The sequence below is a fragment of the Natrix helvetica genome, assembly GCF_964273705.1.
Source record: "Natrix helvetica genome assembly, chromosome: 2".
NCBI classification, from domain to species: Eukaryota; Metazoa; Chordata; class Lepidosauria; order Squamata; family Natricidae; genus Natrix; species Natrix helvetica.
In genome coordinates, this window is record NC_138552.1 from 118419635 (window position 1) to 118437075 (window position 17441).

The 17441-nt window shown below is 40.9% G+C and overlaps 1 protein-coding gene and 1 long non-coding RNA gene across 2 annotated transcripts in view; both read left to right on the plus strand.

Annotated features, from left to right (window-relative positions):
- The first annotated feature begins 2800 nt into the window (after nt 1–2800).
- COPS8 (COP9 signalosome subunit 8) overlaps nt 2801–17441 on the plus strand; it is a 32171-nt gene continuing 17530 nt past the window's right edge. The window contains exons 1-2 of the mRNA XM_081945173.1: nt 2801–3051; nt 7200–7270. Of these exons, the coding sequence (XP_081801299.1) occupies nt 2836–3051; nt 7200–7270 (287 nt within the window). The 5' untranslated portion in view covers nt 2801–2835. The remainder of the gene's footprint in view (nt 3052–7199; nt 7271–17441) is intronic.
- LOC309388133 lies at nt 7278–13214 on the plus strand. The gene is made up of 2 exons (XR_014174727.1): nt 7278–9434; nt 9544–13214. It is a non-coding gene; the product is annotated as an uncharacterized lncRNA (long non-coding RNA).

Consider the following 17441-nt stretch of genomic DNA (forward strand, 5'->3'; position numbering starts at 1 on the left):
ATCCCAAACCATGCAAGACTTTAAAGGTGACAACCAGAACTTGAATTTCACCCAGAAACACACCAACAGCTAGTGCAGCTCACACAGTAGTGGTGTTAATTTATTATTATTTATTTATTATCCATGCAGCCACATTTTGCACCATGAATATTTATTTATGGATGAATATTTAAAATTATTTATTTATTATTCATGCCAGCTGCATTTTACACCATGAATACTTTTCAAGTTCAGCCCTATGTAGACCATGTTATAGTAATCTAAGAGGGAGATAACAAGGGCATGGGTGACAGTGAGCAGGGTCTCCTGGTCCAGGAATGGGTGCCTGAAGATGTGCATAGGCTCTCCTAACCATGGTTGCTACTTGCTTTTCAAACACGAGCTTTGAATCTAGAAAGACCCAAAGATTGTGCAGCCGGTCTGGTCTATCTGGGGTAATGCCACCCCATCCAAAACTAAAGGTGGAAGAAATTTGTCTCCGGAAGGTCCAAATATCCATAGCCACTCTGTTTTGCCAGGATTGGGTCAGAGCCCGTTTTGCCCCATCCAAACCTGAACATCCTCCAGATACTGGAATAAGATGTCCACAGCATCTCTGAAGGGGCTTGGTTCAGAGAGGTAAAGCTGGGTATCATCTGCATACTGATGATATCTCACCCCAAACCAAAGAAACCCCTCACCCAGTGGCATCATGTAGATCTTAAATAGGAGAGGAGAGAAAATTAAACTCTGAAGCATTCCACAAAGTAGGGGCCATAGGTTAGATCTCTTTTCTTCTATCAACACTGACTGCAACTGGGCCCAATAGAAGGAGGAGAACCAGCACAATACAGTGCCACTCACCCCCATCTCCCAGAGCTGGCCCAGAAGAATACCATGAGCAATGATATAGAATGCCACGGACAGATCAAGAAGAGCTAGGATGGATGCACTACCTCTATCCTGCTCCTACTAGAGGTTATCCATGAGTGAGAACAATGCCATTTCAGTCTCAAATCCAGGCCTGAACCTCAAGTGAATAGTCTAGATCAGCGATGGCGAACCTTTTTTGGCTCGTGTGCCACAAGTGGGGGGAGCGCAGGGGGGTCGTGTGTGGGTGTGCCACACCCATAATGTAATGCGCGACCCTCCGGTGCACATGCGCGCACAACGCGTGACCCGCCCATTTTTACATGCTTTTTTCGCCCTCCCAAGGCTCCAGAGGCTTTATAGGAGCCTGGGGAGGGCGAAAAAAGCCTTGCCCGCTCCCCCGGAGGCCCTCCGGAGACTTCAGGGACTGTCCAGAGGCTTCTCTGAAGCCTTTGGAACGCTTAAAACCACCCTCCGAGCAAACCAGAAGTGACTTCCGGTTTGCTCGGAGGGTCGTTTTGAGTGCTCCGAAGGTGTCAGGGAAGCCTCCGGACGGTCCCTGAAGCCTTTGGAATGCTTAAAAGCACCCTCTGAGCAAACCGGAAGTCACTTCCGGTTTGCTCGGAGGGGCATTTTAAGCGCTCTGAAGGCGTCAGGGAAGCCTCCGGACGGTCCCTGAAGCCTCCGGAGGGCCTCCGGGGGTGCGGGGGAGGCTCTTTTCACCCTCCCCAGGCTCCTATAAAGCCTCTGGAGCCTGGGGCGGGCGAAAAATGGCTTTTAAAAAGGTGAACTCAGCTGGCAGTGTGCGCATGCGCGCTGGCCAGCTGACAGGGCAGCGCCTCACATGCCCTGACAAATGGCTCTGCATGCCACCTGTGGCACGCGTGCCATAGGTTCGCCATCACTGGTCTAGATAATCCATCCAAAGTCCTCTGCAGCTGCCATCTTCACAATCTTCCCTAAGAACAGAAGATTGGAAACTGGGTGAAAACTGTCCAGCTTGGTTGGGTTAAACATTGGTCTTTTGAGGAGGAGGTACATCACTGCCTCTTTAAGAGCTGATGGGATCACTTCTCTTTTCAAGGAGTTAAATATCACCCAGATTGAGTCCTGCATCTCTCTCCTGTGCAATTTTAATAAGCTAGGAAGGGCATAGACCTAATACCCAAGTGGTCAAATTAGCAGCTGAGAGGACCTTGTCCACATTGTTAAGTTCAACAGGCTCAAACTCACAAGAGGGTATGGTACTCAGTGTGCCAATAAGCACTGGGATCAGCATGGTCAGTTTATGCCACAATTTGTTCATTTCAATTTTTAGATCTTGATACTATATATCGAATTATTTTATCCCATCTTTTTAATATAGAACTCAAAGCAGTTAGCATACCTAGTACTCCTGTTTTCCCACAACCCTGTGAGATGAGTTGGGCTACCTCGAGTTGAAGAAAATTAGGCACCGGTGCAGTCATCGCCTAGGAAGGCACATGTTCTATTACTCATATAACTGAATAATATAATATTTTAAAATACTGATAACGGCTTTATTTTTTGCGACACCATTCTGCGCTATTTTATATTGCAATTGTATTTTGTCTTCATCATTATTAGCAACAGCCAATATCAGGACTGCAACTTCGGTTAGCCACATACTTCCCGAGGCAATTTGGAAAGATTTCCGTTTTGAAAACTTGAATAGAAGAACACGGACTTTCTCGTGCATATATCTAGGAATAGCTTTTTATGTTAATATTTTGCAAGAGAAACAAATGCATAATCACCGTAATGATAGCTGTGCGCGGAAATTTGATGAAATGCTTCAAGACGTTTTCCCATTTTCCTAATCAAAAGGGGTGGGGAAGAATCCACTGAAACCGGAAGTTTAGTCAATGTATCACTCTAACTTCCATCTCTGCATATATCTATTTGTTTTCACAAACGCAGGTTCGACACGCCCACCAAGCGCACAATCCGGCGAAGACGCCCCTGATGTTTATTTTCGGGGCCGGAAGTGGAAATAGGATGGGCGAGTGCTTGCCCGCCTCCAGGAAGTTTCCATTTCCCCGCTTGTTTGGGCAGTGTCTGGCAAGAGTTGTTTCGAAGAGGGCGCGAGGCGCCAAGATGCCAGTGGCGGTGATGACGGCGACGAGCGGCGCGTTCAGTTATCGAAAGCTACTGGAGCAGTGTGAGACTCAGGAGCTGGAGGTAATGGGAGTGGGGGTGGGGCGACCATGGAAACGCGGCGCGAGGGTGCAGGAACTCTGGGCCGCGCGAGGTGGGCTGGCACGCGTGGTACCAGGCACGTGCTCTTCCCGCCAGCCCTCTTGAATCAACCACTTCAAACACTCTAGGACGTAGCGAATGCTGGCTGGAGAGTAGGCAAGTCTGGTCTGACGTCTTGGCTGCAATAGAGCAAACGGAAAACGCTCTGGGACATTGAAAATGTCAATGAGAAAAGTTCTATAATTGTGTAGTGGTGATTTCACACTTAGAGAGTCTTGGAAATCTGCTAAATTTAAGGAGAGCAATATATTTTTCAGAAGCATTGCAGACTCAGGAACCATACAATCCTTTTCATATTATCTTTATGTTCTATTGATGTTCCAATTTCTTTCTCGGTTGTTGTGAGCTGCCCACAGTTGTTGAAAATCAGGTGGTGGTACATCTTACATAATATCTACATTAACATTAGTTACAGAAATTAGATATGCCAGTTAAATGCAGCCTGTTTCTTCCCTCCGTCATTAAACACAGTGGACTTAATAATACATATGTGCAGGTAATCCTCGTGTTATAACCATTTGTTTAAAATTAAACAAGGGACTTAGGCTCCAAAGTCGTGGCTGTCACAGCATCCCTGCGATCATATTGCCTTTGCGAATTTCTTTGCCACCTTCCCATAAGTAAAGTCATTGGGGAAACCTCCAGGGAAAGTTACAAGTCTGTAAATCACTTCTGCCACTTTTTCTCCCAAGAAGACCTGCTACAGAGTATGGGTCCCAGGAACCTTATTTCCATGGCATGTGCCATCCATACCACTGTCCTGCTTGTTCAGGATTCCTGCTGGTCTACCTGCACTTCCATCTGGCTGGATGGTTCACATTTCCCACCACCAACTCCTGGTCCCATACCTGCATGTGCACACATGCCCCCTCCCCCCTTCTGCCTCTTCCTGCTAAATAACCCACACAGCACTAGAGTTATAATAGCAACCAGAATTGCCTTCACTAAGTGATGTGGTTACATGATGTCATATATTACACCTGGTAATCTTGGTCCCAATTGTCATTATAAAATGTGGTCTACCTGTATGAACTGCATTAAAAAGGACAAATTTAGTTATTATAAATAATACAAATAGTAACTACATAGTTACTACAACCAAAATAGCTCTACACACTTTGGTTTAAATACTACCGTGTTTCCCCGAAAATAAGACAGGGGCTTATTTTCTTTTGCCCCACGAAATATGGCCTTGGGTTTATTATAGGGGAGGGCTTATTATTTTCTGGGGCAGGCGAGAAGTGAAGCGCGCCTTTTACCTTTCCAGCTCCGTCGCGTTCCTCACCATTGTGCTCAGGGAAGCGGCTGGTTAAAAAAAAAAACCTTCTCCCGAGTTCAATCAAACTTCTTGAACTCGCAAGAGGTTTTTTTTTTTTTTAACCAGGGCTTCCCTGGACACAATGGCGAGGACTGCGACGGACCTGGAAAGGTAAGAGGCGCGCCTCGTGGCCCAACACCGCCCACCTTGCCCCAATGGTAAAGGCAGCCTGCCTAGTTCCCTTCCCTGCTGCCCCTTGAGCGAGGGGTGGCAGGTGGGGGGAGGAGAAGCGAAGCGCGCCTTTTACCTTTCCAGCTCCGTCACGTTCCTCGCCATTGTGCTCAGGGAAGCGGCTGGTTAAAAAAAAAAAAAACCTTCTCCCGAGTTCAATCAAACTTCTTGAACTCGCAAGAGGTTTTTTTTTTTTTTTAAACCAGGGCTTCCCTGGACACAATGGCGAGGACTGCGACGGACCTGGAAAGGTAAGAGGTGCGCCTCGAGGCCCAACACCGCCCACCTTGCCCCAATGGTAAAGGCAGCCTGCCTGGTTCCCTTCCCTGCCACCCCTTTAGGGTGGGGTGGGGGGGCGGAGAAGCGAAGCGCGCCTCTTACCTCGCTGCGTTCCTCGCCCATTCGTCCAGTGAAGTCCCTTGTAAAAAAAAAAACCCATGAGTTCAACTACGGAAGTTTTTTTTTATTACAAGGGGCTTCAATGGGCGAAAGGGCGAGGAACCCGAAGGAGGTGTCAGTCTCTGGTATCTCTAGGATATCCCTTCCCTCCCTCCCCCCTTCTCTTCCTTTTCTGTTTCATTCTCTGTCCTCTGCCTTCGTCCCCCCCCCATTCTATCATTTGTTTGGAGTCTCATTTGTAGCAATGTTTACGAATGTAGGGGGGGGGAGCCGCCAGGCGCGTGTCCTAGAGCTACCGGAGATTGACAGCTCCGCTGCGTTCTTTCGCCCATTGAAGCCCCTTGTTAAAAAAAACCTCGCTAGTTGAATTCATGGGTTTTTTTTTTTTTTACATGGGGCTTCCCTGGACGAAACAGCAAGGAACGCAGCGGAGCTGTCAATCTCTGGTAGCACTAAGATACGCGTCGCTTCCCCCCCCCCACTGCTACCCCCTCCCTAAAGGCAGGTTGGGGAAGGGAAGCAGCCAGGCAGCTGTTATCATTGGGGCTTGGTGGGAGTTGTTCTTTTTGCTCGGGAGGGAATGGGGTGCGAGAGGGATCAGGTGGGGGAGGGGGGGATCGCATTGCTGGACTCTTTTTGCAGCGGACTCTTTTTTTCATGGGATGGAATGGGGCGCGAAGCACTTTGCTTCGCCTGCTGCTCCTTTTGCGCTGGGCTCTTTGCAAGGGAGGGAACAGGGTTTTTTTGAAGTGCATTGCTGCCGCGGGATCGGGACAGAACAGGGTTTTTTTGAAGCGTATTGCTAGCCTACCGCTCTTTTTGCGGTGGGCCCTCTTTTTGCCCGGCAAACTGTACCCGTAGGTACAGCAAGGGCTGTGGGGTGCGTGGGGCATGCCCCCCCTCTTCCCACTCCGGTTTGGGGGGGCTTATTTTGGGGGGAGGGGCTTATTTTGGCGCATGCTCTGAAAAACCCGATTGGGTTTATTAGCAGGGCGTGGCTTATTTTCGGGGAAACACGGTAGGCCTGGTCAAAACAGGTCATCTTAATTCTGTTGGAATTTTGTATGAAATAGGGATTCTAAACAGTACTATTTGTATTGTAATTTTCCAATGGTGATAATTGTAATCTATCTCTTATTGCCTCAGTAATTTTAAGAGTACAGGTAGTCCTCGACTTACAACAGTTCATTTAGTGATCCTTCAAAGTTACAATGGCTATAAAAAGTAATTTATGACATTTTTTACACTTATGACTGTTGCAGCATCTTTATGGTCACATCAAAATTCAGATGCTTGGCAACTGGTTCATATATATCAGGGGTGTCCAAACTTGGGAACTTTAAGACTTGTGGACTTCAACTCCCAGAATTCCCCAGGCTGGGGAATTCTGGGAGTTGAAGTCCACAAGTTTTAAAGTTCCCAAGTTTGGACACCCCTGATATATATGATGGCTGCTGTGTCCTGAGATCATGTGATCAGCTTTTTCAACCTTTTTACAAGTAAATGGGAAATCCAGATTCACTTAACAATCATGTTACTACTAATTGCAATTATTCATTTAAGTGTGGCAAGAAAAGTCATAAAATGTGGCAAACTCACTTAACAAATATTTCACTTAGCAACATAAATTTTGGTCTCAATTGTGGTTGTAACTCAAGGACTTCCTGTATTTTATTAGCTCCTTGAAATCTTTGCCTTTCATTAGTTGAGGCAAATAATGTGGTGATTAATCACTTTCTCATAAATGTACATGCCTTATTCTTCTTTGCCAGATTGAAGTCTGTATATTTCAACATTCCCTCATTGTTCTTTTAATTTTCTTTATCAAGCTTTGTTGATTAGAATAATTAGACAATAATAAATGCTTGTAAAAGGCATGGATAGGTCCTAAAGCAAATTGATTGTCCTCCAAACTGAGTTTGAGAGTAGGGTGAAGTAATGTCATATCTGAATGAAATAAAAACTTATTTAGTGATGTATTTTGACCAGAGATTTAAGATATTGAAATGTGTTTTCTCACTGCACAGAGGTGAGAATGGGCTGTATTGTGCACTTTGTGGAAAGCACCTGACTGCCCAAATCTTCTTTTCAGAGGGAAGGAATTGGCTTTTACCACCAGTGTTCTTTGATCTCAGCTATGCACTGCTTTGTACAGGAAACAATCTAATTTTGTTTTTTTAAGGCCCCTGGAGGAATAACAACATCACCTGTTTATGCTCAACTCCTGGCTTTGTATCTTCTGCATAATGATATGTAAGTAATACATTTAAACAATAGGTCTGGGCCTATTAGACACGTATAAGCATATTGACACAATTCAGATAACATTTTTAGAATTAGATAAATTTACATTAATTGGCAAAAAGATACTTAGCATTCCAAATCAAGTTGTAAAGGCAAAGGCATGTGATGTAGCTATAGCTGAAGTATGCTGTACTTTAATTGATTTTTACTAAGCCAACCTTTGCTAGTTAATACAAGTAGGATTTTGAATTTGCTCATACTGCTTTTAGGTTTAGATTAGATTAACAGAATTGGAAGAGACTTTATAGGTCATCTAGTCCAACCCTCCACCCAAGCAGGAGACCCTGCACCATTTCTGACAGATGGCAATCCAATCTCTTCCTGAAAGCCTCTAGTGATGAAGCTCCCACAGCTTCCAAAGGCAAGCTGTTCCATTGGTTGATCTCATTGTCAGAAAATTTCTCCTTATTTCTAGGTTGAATCTCTCCTTGGTCAGTTTCCATCCATTATTCCTTGTATGGCCTTCAGGTGCCTTGGAAAATAGCTTGACCCCTTCCTCTCTGTGGTAGCCCCTCAAATATTGAAACACTGCTATCATGTCTCCCTACTCCTTTTCTTCACTAGACTAGTCATGCCCAGTTCCTGTAACCGTTCTTCATGTTTTAGTCTCCAGTTCTCTAATCATCCTGGTTGTTCTTCTCTGCACTTTTTTTAGAGTCTCAACATCTTTTTATAGTGTGGTGACCAAAACTGGATGCAGTATTCTAGGTGTGGTCTTACTAAGACTTTATAGAGTGGTATTAGTACCTCACTTGATCTTGATTGTATCCCTCTGTTAATGCAGTTTAGGATTGCATTGGCTTTTTTGGCTGCCCTGCACACTGCTGGCTCATATTTAGCTAGTTGTTCCCTAAGACTCCAAGATCCCTCTCACACTTACTGCTATTAAGTCTGGTTTCACACAATCTATGTCTGTACTTTTTTTTTGGGGGGGGGGGGGTGCCTAAGTGTAAAACTTTACTTTTCTCTACATTGAATTTCATTTTGTTAGATAGGGTCCAGTGTTCAAGTCTATCTTCTAGTACAGGGCTCTGCAACCTTAAACACTCAAAGAGCCATTTGGACCTGTTTCCCATAGAAAAGAAAATACTGGGAGCCAATAATTTAACAACTGGTGTGACTGGGTGGGCGTAGCTAACTCAGTGTCACTCACTCCCACCCAGTCACATGATCCCCCGTAGCCACGCTTACCCAGCCAATCATTAGGGTAGAGAACCAGCGATTAAATTATTTCCCCGCCCGGCCACACTTCACCCCTCTCCCAGCCATCTCTTCCCATACCTGGCCTCAGGTGTGTTGTTCACCCCTCTTTTTCTCCCTCTCTCCCTCTCTGTCTCTCTATTTCCTTCTCTCTCTCTCTCTCTCTCTCTCTCTCTCTGTCCTCTCTCTTTTTTTACCCTTCTCTCTCCTCTCTTTTCCCCCCCTCTCTCTCCATTGTCCCTTCTCCTATCTCTCCCCTTTTTCCGGTCTCTCTCCTCTCCTCTGCCAGGCAGACTACAGCTGGAAATGCTGGGCATCTACTTCTGGCCTTTGTTGGTGCTGGACATGCGCAACTTGCTCTCCGCCCCCACACTGGCCTGACCCACAATGCTGTCAAGCCCTGCATGGCTTTGCCATACCTGGAGGGGGGGGGCAGAAGGAACGCCTGAACTGGTGCTGGGTGGTGGGAATCTGACGTCACAGGCTGACCAGCCTACGAGCAGTGTGCCAACGATCTTCTGGTCGGCAGAGAGCCGAAGACCAGCTTGCCAGAGGGGAGGCAAGGCATCATAACACCTGTGGCCTGCAGGCTCTGCAGGAAAAGCAGCTGATATCCGGGAGGGAAGAGCAAGCCAACGACAAAGCTGCTGTTGCCAGGGGTGATTGGGGCACATCATAATGGCCCCCTGGAGGAGGCAGAGGGGACCCGTCTCCCCCATTGTGAAGTACACTAAATTTCAATGTGCTGTGCAAGGCGCTGTAGCAGGCAGGCCATGGAGGCGGCAACAGCAGCAGTATTGGGAGCTGCATCAGAAGGCTGAAAGAGCCATGTGCTGCTCCGGAGCCGCGGATTGCCGACACCCATTCTAGGGTGTTAGCTATTCTTGCCAACTTAGTATCATCTGCAAATTTGGTAAGTTCCCCTTCTATTCCCTCATCTAAGTTATTTGTGAAGATATTAAAGAGTAGTCGGTCTAAAACGGAACCTTATGGTACCCCACTGCTTATTTCCCTCCATATAGACATAGACCCATTAAGGACTACTCATTGGGCTTCCTTGTGGTGACGTCACTTCCATGAGGGCGAAGAAATGGCAACTCTAATAGCTTTGCTCGAGTTTCTGTTGTGATGATCCTGAAAAAGGACGAGTTGAACCTGGAGGGATCAACAGGAGAGAGGGGAAGCCCGGGCGCCGAAGGAGGAAGCAAGCAACTTCCCTATCGGACAAGGGAAAACCCCTTGAAATCACCAGAGAAGAAATTGGCATCCATGGCCGATTTTGGGTGTTGACTACTGCACAGGAGGGAGAGAAAATAGCAACACAGCAGCATTGGTGAAAATATTTAAAACAACTAAAATGGTATAAATTCTATTAAAGACTCATTGAGCTAGAATTTCAAAGCTTTGAAATGAGCTGGATACAGCTTAATATCGGCAGCTACAAGAGGGAAATCAAGCAATTTCCTATAGCAATAGAAGGTTTGGAGTGACTTGAGAACAGAACTAAATAAGGAGAGATTTGGACAATAAACAGAAATTGGAGCCAGACAAAACAGTAACAATTGTGAAGAAGAGGAGAGAACTATTTTGGAATACTCGAGAGAAAGTGAAATATAGAAAAGTAAATATCGGATTTTTTGAAGGAAAAGAAAAACCCTATATGAAAGAAGAGTAACACCGCCATCTAGTGGAGAAAGAAATAAGAAATAACTATATAATGCTGATGAAATCTGGAAAAATTTTTTGTTTTTTTGTTTTTTGTGATCTCTGAAATCGGATTTTAAAAATAGAAGGACAACATTGAAAGAAGAACTATAAATATAAACTGTACTGTGGTGAGATAAAATATTGTTATGAACTATTAGTGATACTTTGAAAGTATCAATGTTATAAATAGATGACAAAATACTATATAAGAATTTAAATTAAGGATTTATTATCCTAAACATATTGTATACATAGAGAATAGTAAAAAAAATAGTAATATAGTGTTGAAGTGGGGGATGTTAGTTTGAAATTAAAGAGATGATATAAGGTTGCATACTGAATCAAAGTGTTGGGTTAAATATATTCAATATTGCATGAATATTGTGTGGATTGACTTGCATACTAACCCGAATATATAGAAATTAAGTTGTTAGATTGTAGGATTGAATGATATTGAATTGAAATGTGCATGGAAGAGGGAAAGTTCAAAGTTTGAAGGGGCTGGTATAAGAGAGTGGAAACAAGAAGTGGGCAGAGAGAAGTATATGTTATTGTGGGGAAAATTGTAAGGAAATTAAAATAAAAAATGAATAGAAAGGCAGTATCCAATCCAACATCAGCAACATCTTTACCCTCAAATCAGCGCACAATTGAGAGCGCACTGGGTATAGAGAAAGCGAACTCAACAACGAACCTTCAGTTTATGCAAGATGCATTAGCAATGATACAAGAAACAATGCTGAAAACACAAGAAACAATTACAAAAACACAAGAAACTATTACAAAAAATCACGAAGAAACTAGGAGAAATCATGAAGAAATTAAACTAGAAATGGGAGAAATGAAGAGTGAGATTAGAAGAATAGATGATAGAATAGGGAAAATACAAAGTGAAATAAAAAATGAACAAAAAATTCAAAAAGTAGAAACAAAGGTAGAAAAAATGGAGAAGAGAATAGAGATGGTAGATGAGAAGCTGACTACACTAATCAGACAATTAGGGGGAAAAATAGTGTTTCTGGAACTTGAAAAAGCTGACTTCTTCGCGCTTTCAAAATATAGTAGAAGAAAAGGAGGAGGATTTAGGAGAAACAATCACAGGTTGTTGTGAACATATTAGGTTTAGGTTTAGGTTTTATTAAATTTATAGACCGCCCCCTCTCCCCGCAGGGACTCGGGGTGGTGTACAGACCGTTCATATATAAAAACAACAAAACATGACATAAAACACCAGACAGAACAACGCAAACATACAGTCTGTATATTTAACCCAAACTAATTAAATAATTAAAACAATTACAAAAGAACAAACAAGAAACGAGAAGGGACATAGATGAGGTGTATCGAATCCACACAAATTATGCCAGGAGAGACAGAAATCCACATACGCTTTGCTAGAAAATTGGTAAGAGATGAAGTATATAAGAAAGTGAGAGAAGGACAAATAACATATAAAGGAAGAGAGATACAAATCCTGAGACAAATCCCGAAAATAGTGAGAGACCAGAGAAGGCAGTATCAGTTCCTTACACAACAACTAATAAGGTACAATGTAATGTTCAGATGGCTCACACCAGAGGAAGTGATGATTACCTGGCAGGATAAAAGATATAAAATAGACACAGTCGAGAAAGCACATGAGTTCTTTGAACATCATTTCACCGCTGAGGAAGAACAAGAAAGTAAAGAGAAACCAGAGAGTAGAAGTCAAGAAGAACAGTCAGTTGAAAACAGGGAGGAAGAAAGAGAACAAAGAAGAAGACAGGAAAGAGAACAAATAGAACAAGAAGGTAGTAAAATAGGAATAGAGACGAAACGCAAAGAAACTAAGGGCGGCACACAAATAACACAATGGAACAAGAAATTAAGTTACTCTCACTAAATATAAATGGATTAAACTCACCGGAAAAGAGAAGGCAAACTTTGGCTAGATTACAAAAAATGAATATGGACATATTAAAAACCAATATAACAAACTTCTAGAATATCCAAAGTTAGGAATACTATTTATAACATTAGCACAAAAAAAAAGAGGAATTGCAATATACGTCAAAGAATGGATAAATGCAAAAAAAAAAAAAAATGCAGATGAAGAGGAGAGGATTTTAATGATAGAAATAGAAACAGAACAAAGAAAAATTCTTCTCACAGCAATATAGGCCCCAAATAAAAACCAAAAAGAATTTTACAAGAAGTTCCACCAAAAAATAACAGAAATAGAATATGAGAATATACGTCTAATTGGCGACTTCAATGCTATAACACATATCAACGATGACTACAAGAATAACAAACGAAATAAGAAAAAAAGGAATGCTACCATCTACCTTTTTTGAAATGGTGCAGGAATTGAGCCTAAAAGATGTATGGAGAGAAAGGAATATAGGAAACAAACAATTTACATATTATTCAAACCCCCACAAATCATGGTCAACGATAGATATGATTTGGTCAACCCAAGAATTGAAAAGAGATACAGAACAGATTGAAATAATGACAAACACTTGGGCGGATCACAACCCAATAAAAATAACCTGGAAAGGACCAAAAAAGAAAAAGAAATGGTCAATGAATCAAAGAATAGTGAAAGATAAAGAATATATAAAAATGATAGAAAGAGAATTGAAACTTTTCTACGAAGTAAATAAGAAAGAAGAAACATCCTTACAAAATTTATGGGATACTACAAAAGCTTTTACAAGAGGGTTGACAATAGCGTATTTGGCAAGGAAAAACAAGGAAAAGAGACAAAAACAAGAATCATTAGAGAAAACTTAAAGAATTGGAAATGGACCTGCAAAAAACCCCACAAGAATCAAAAATAAAGGAGAAAAAAGAACTTAATAAAACACAAATTAAATTTGTGTTCACAAGAAGAGATGGCCCAAAAAAATCAAATTTGCAAAACAAAACTATTTTGAAAATGCGAATAAACCAGGAAGATGGTTAGCACACAAGTTTAAAAAAGAAAAAGAAAAAAGAATAATACATCACTTACAAGATGAAAGGGGAAACATACAATACCGGAAAGAGGAAAAAAAAATAGTACAGAATTTTTTCCAGAATTTGTACAACAAAGAAAATATATTACAAGACAGTATCGAACAATACTTGAATACAAGGAATCTATATGGAATTGAAGAAGAGAGAAAAGAAATGCTAAACAAAAAATAAATATCACAGGGATAGAATTAAAGGAAGCATTGAAGAGACAAAAAAATAATAAAACACCAGGCCCAGACAGTATACCTGTAGAATTTTATAAAGCCGTGCAAGAGCAGACAGAAACAGTGATTTTAGACTTCTTTAATGAAGCACTTATAGAAGCAAAGTTACCAAAATCATTGAGGAAAGCATATATAACATTGATACCCAAAGAGAATTCGGACCACCAACAAATAAAAAATTACAGACCAATTTCTTTACTAAACGCAGATTATAAAATCTTTACATCAATAATGGCAGAGCGAATTTAAAAAATATTAAATGAAATTATCCACACTGATCAAAATGGCTTCTTACCAAAATGTCAATTAAAAACAATATGAGGATAATTATAAATACACTAGAATATTATGAAGAGAATCCGGGAAAACAAGTTGCACTGGTCTTTTTAGATGCCCAGAAGACCTTTGATAACTTGAATTGGCATTTCATAATCACACAGTTAAAAATGATGAGATTTGGAGAAAAAATTATAAAAATGATAGAATCAATTTATTTGGCCCAGACAGCAAAAATAATAATAAATAGTGACACTACAGAGGAAGTTGAGATATGGAAAGGAGTGAGACAGGGTTGTCCATTATCACCTTTATTATTTATACTATCACTGGAAGTTCTACTAACAGAAATTAGAAACAATCAAGAAATAAAGGGATTAATAATTTAAAAAGAGGAATATAAATCACAGGCATTTGCGGACGATATGGTATTCATATTAGAGGATCCATTAAAATCAGGAATTAAATTAATCCAAAAAATAGAGGAATTCGGTAAAGTAGCGGGACTTAAAGTTAATAACAAAACAAAGATCATTACAAAGAACTTTACTAAAAAACAAGAGCAAGAATTAGAGGAAAACATGGGAATGCAAATAGCAAAAAAGGTAAAGTATCCAGGAATTTGGCTGACAGGGAAGTGCTCAACAATTAAATGAGATAATTATGTTAAAATGATTCAAAAAATTAAGAAAGATCTGGAAAATTGGAGGCAACTATAAATATCCTTAATGGGAAAAATTGCCATCATTAAAATGAATATATTACCAAAAAAAATTATTTTTATTTCAAGTGGTGCCAATTAGCTTAGGGAATTTTTTTTCATAGATTTAAATAAATTAATTGCACAGTTTATTTGGTCAGGGGAAAAAACATGAATTAAATTAAAATTGTTACAAGACAGTAGAGAAAGAGGAGGATTCGTACTTCCCGATTGGGAGCTTTATTGCTAAGTAGCTGCTCTCACCTGGATAAAGGACTGGATCAATTTCAAAAAACAGAAGATTTTTAACAATAGAAGGTTATAGTTTGGAATTGGGTTGGTACGCCTTTATCTGGGATGGGAAAGACAAGATTCATAGCTATTTCCAAAAACATTTAATTAGAAAAGCTCTACTACAAACATGGTTAAAAATCAAAACATTGCAATACAATTCCAACCTGGCTAACCACCATGGAAGCTCTGATATACCCAAACGTATTGGACATAAACAAGATAATAAGATATAAAGACATATTAGACAACCAAGAAAGACTAAAAACAAGGCAAGAACTTAAAGAATATATATTGGCTGATGGCCTTATTTACAAATGCAGGCAAGGTATAAAAAAGACAGGGAAAGGGATGGATTCTATAAGGAGCCACAAGAGGTGGATAAAATTTTACAGGGAACCGAAGAAAAATTGATTTAAAAAATATATCACTACTTATTAAAATTTAAAATGGAAGAAGAAACTCTGAAAGAAACGATTATAACATGGATGATAAACTTTGGGTATAGTATAGAATTGGCGGAATGGGAAAAAATGGGAAATAAACTACAAATTGACAATGGCAACGGCTTATAGAGAGAACATGTACAAGATGTTCTACAAATGGCACCTTCCACCAACGAGAATTGCAAAAATGTTCCTGGATTGTTCACCTATCTGCTGGAAATGCAACAAACAACATGGACCAAAAAGTATTTGAAAAAAATAAAAGATTGGCTAGAGGAGATTACTACACATGAAATTGCACTAAAACCCGAATTATTTTTGTTAGTGATTATAAAAGGAAATTATGAAAAAAATATTAGATACTTAATTTTACACATCGTTACGGAAGCGAGAATTATATTCGCACAAAACTGGAATAATGATTATATACCAACAGAAGAAAATGTAATTAAAAAAATATTGGAATATGGAGAGATGGATAGTCTCACGAAAGAACTAAAAGAGAAAGACGAATCTGAATACTACTCCGTATCGGATTTATTATACAATAGGCTAGAGGAAAGGGGGGGGGAGCAGGAAAGCAAAAAAGAAAGGAAGAAGGATCAACAAAACAATAGACAACTACAAAACCAGAAAAGGATAAAAAGATTGAAATATGAGAAAGACTATAGCAAATAAATATTACGCAAAATGATGTAAATGTAGTAAAAACTGTTACACATAGAATATATAGAATATTGCATATAGAATGGAAAAAATGTATGAAATAATTTAAATGCACAAATATGTAAAGTCATAGTTATAAAAGATTTAATATATACTTTACAAAATGACATAAATGTAAAAACTGCTATACATAGAACATATAGAATATTATATATAGAATGGAGATGACTTCCGGTCGCCGAAGGCGACGGACGTGTGCGTCCGCTGCTCATCTCTTCGGTGGGCTCCTTTTAGGAGCACAGGGGGCCTTGGAGAGGCTCCCTGCCGTAGGGCGGCTTGCTGGGACCCCCTGGATCAGCGGCAGCCACAGGGGTGTTTCCAGCTTCACCTCAGGAGCTGGGGGGTACATGGCGGCGCTGAGCGCTGTTGCTGTGTGCCTTCGCCGATCGGATTCCGGAAGGAAAGAATGAATTAGACACTACAGCTGAAGTGCGGTGAGGTGAGAAGTTTCCCTCAATCTCCTCTAAATTTATTTAATTGATGAACAGCAGCTTCTCTAAACTGTGGATTCAATCCTTTGAAGTGTTAAGACTGGAGGGGGGGATTTTCCACCCCCCTCGGAAAAGGCGGCACTCGAAATATCTCTCTCACTCGGAGGAGAGAGAGAGTTAAAAGCTAACTTTCACTTCCACTTGCAATGGGAGAATGATTTTGCTACAATTGCAAGAGATGACTGCTGAGTTCTTTTCTTAAACTACCTTATGGAAACTTTGGACATATTGCTCCCTGGTCCCCTGTGAAGGCGGAGCCAATATGGCCAACTTCTTCTTTGCTTTCACGAATGAAGTTTCCCCTTTGAAAGAATTTCTGGCTTTGTATTACTCTACACCCCGGAGATCTCCTGGAGCCTCTCTTCTTATGTGGTCCCCTTGGATTTGGAGTTCTTGATTCCTATCCCCTGGCTTGTAGCTGTACAGGAGGACTAATTTTCAGTTCTGGGCTTGTTTGTCTCCACGATCCCTCCCAGCTGTGTATTCCACAAACACCATTTCTTTTGTATAAGACTTACAGCTATCTCTGAACTTAATATGGGACCTAAAAAGCCACCGCCTGGTAAGGCATCTTTGGCTCCGACATCTTCTACGTCTAGCCCGATTACAAAGCAGACACAAATGGCCTCATTTCTACAACCTAAAACAACTGAAGAGAGTTCAAAGGACTTATCTGTTGCCCAGATGTTTCAAACTATTATGAAGGTACAAGACGAATTGAAAAAACAACTGGCAGACTTAAATGAACAGCTCAGAGAAACACAACAACAAGCAACACAAAATAAACAGAGAATAGGTGTGTTGGAGGAAGACACAACTGGGTTGAGGGAGGAGGTCAAGATAGTCCAGAAGACGGGGGAGGAAGCAATATTGAAGAGACTCATGTCACAAAAATAAGTTTGAAACTTTATTGCAATTGTTGCTCTAATGTAATTGTTGGAAGTGACATATAAGATGATTGAATATATTGTTGATACAATGTAAAACAAAAAGCTGCCAAAGTTTATCTCTTAATTTTTGATCTTTATTTTTTTCTGTAAAAGCTGTGAGATTTGG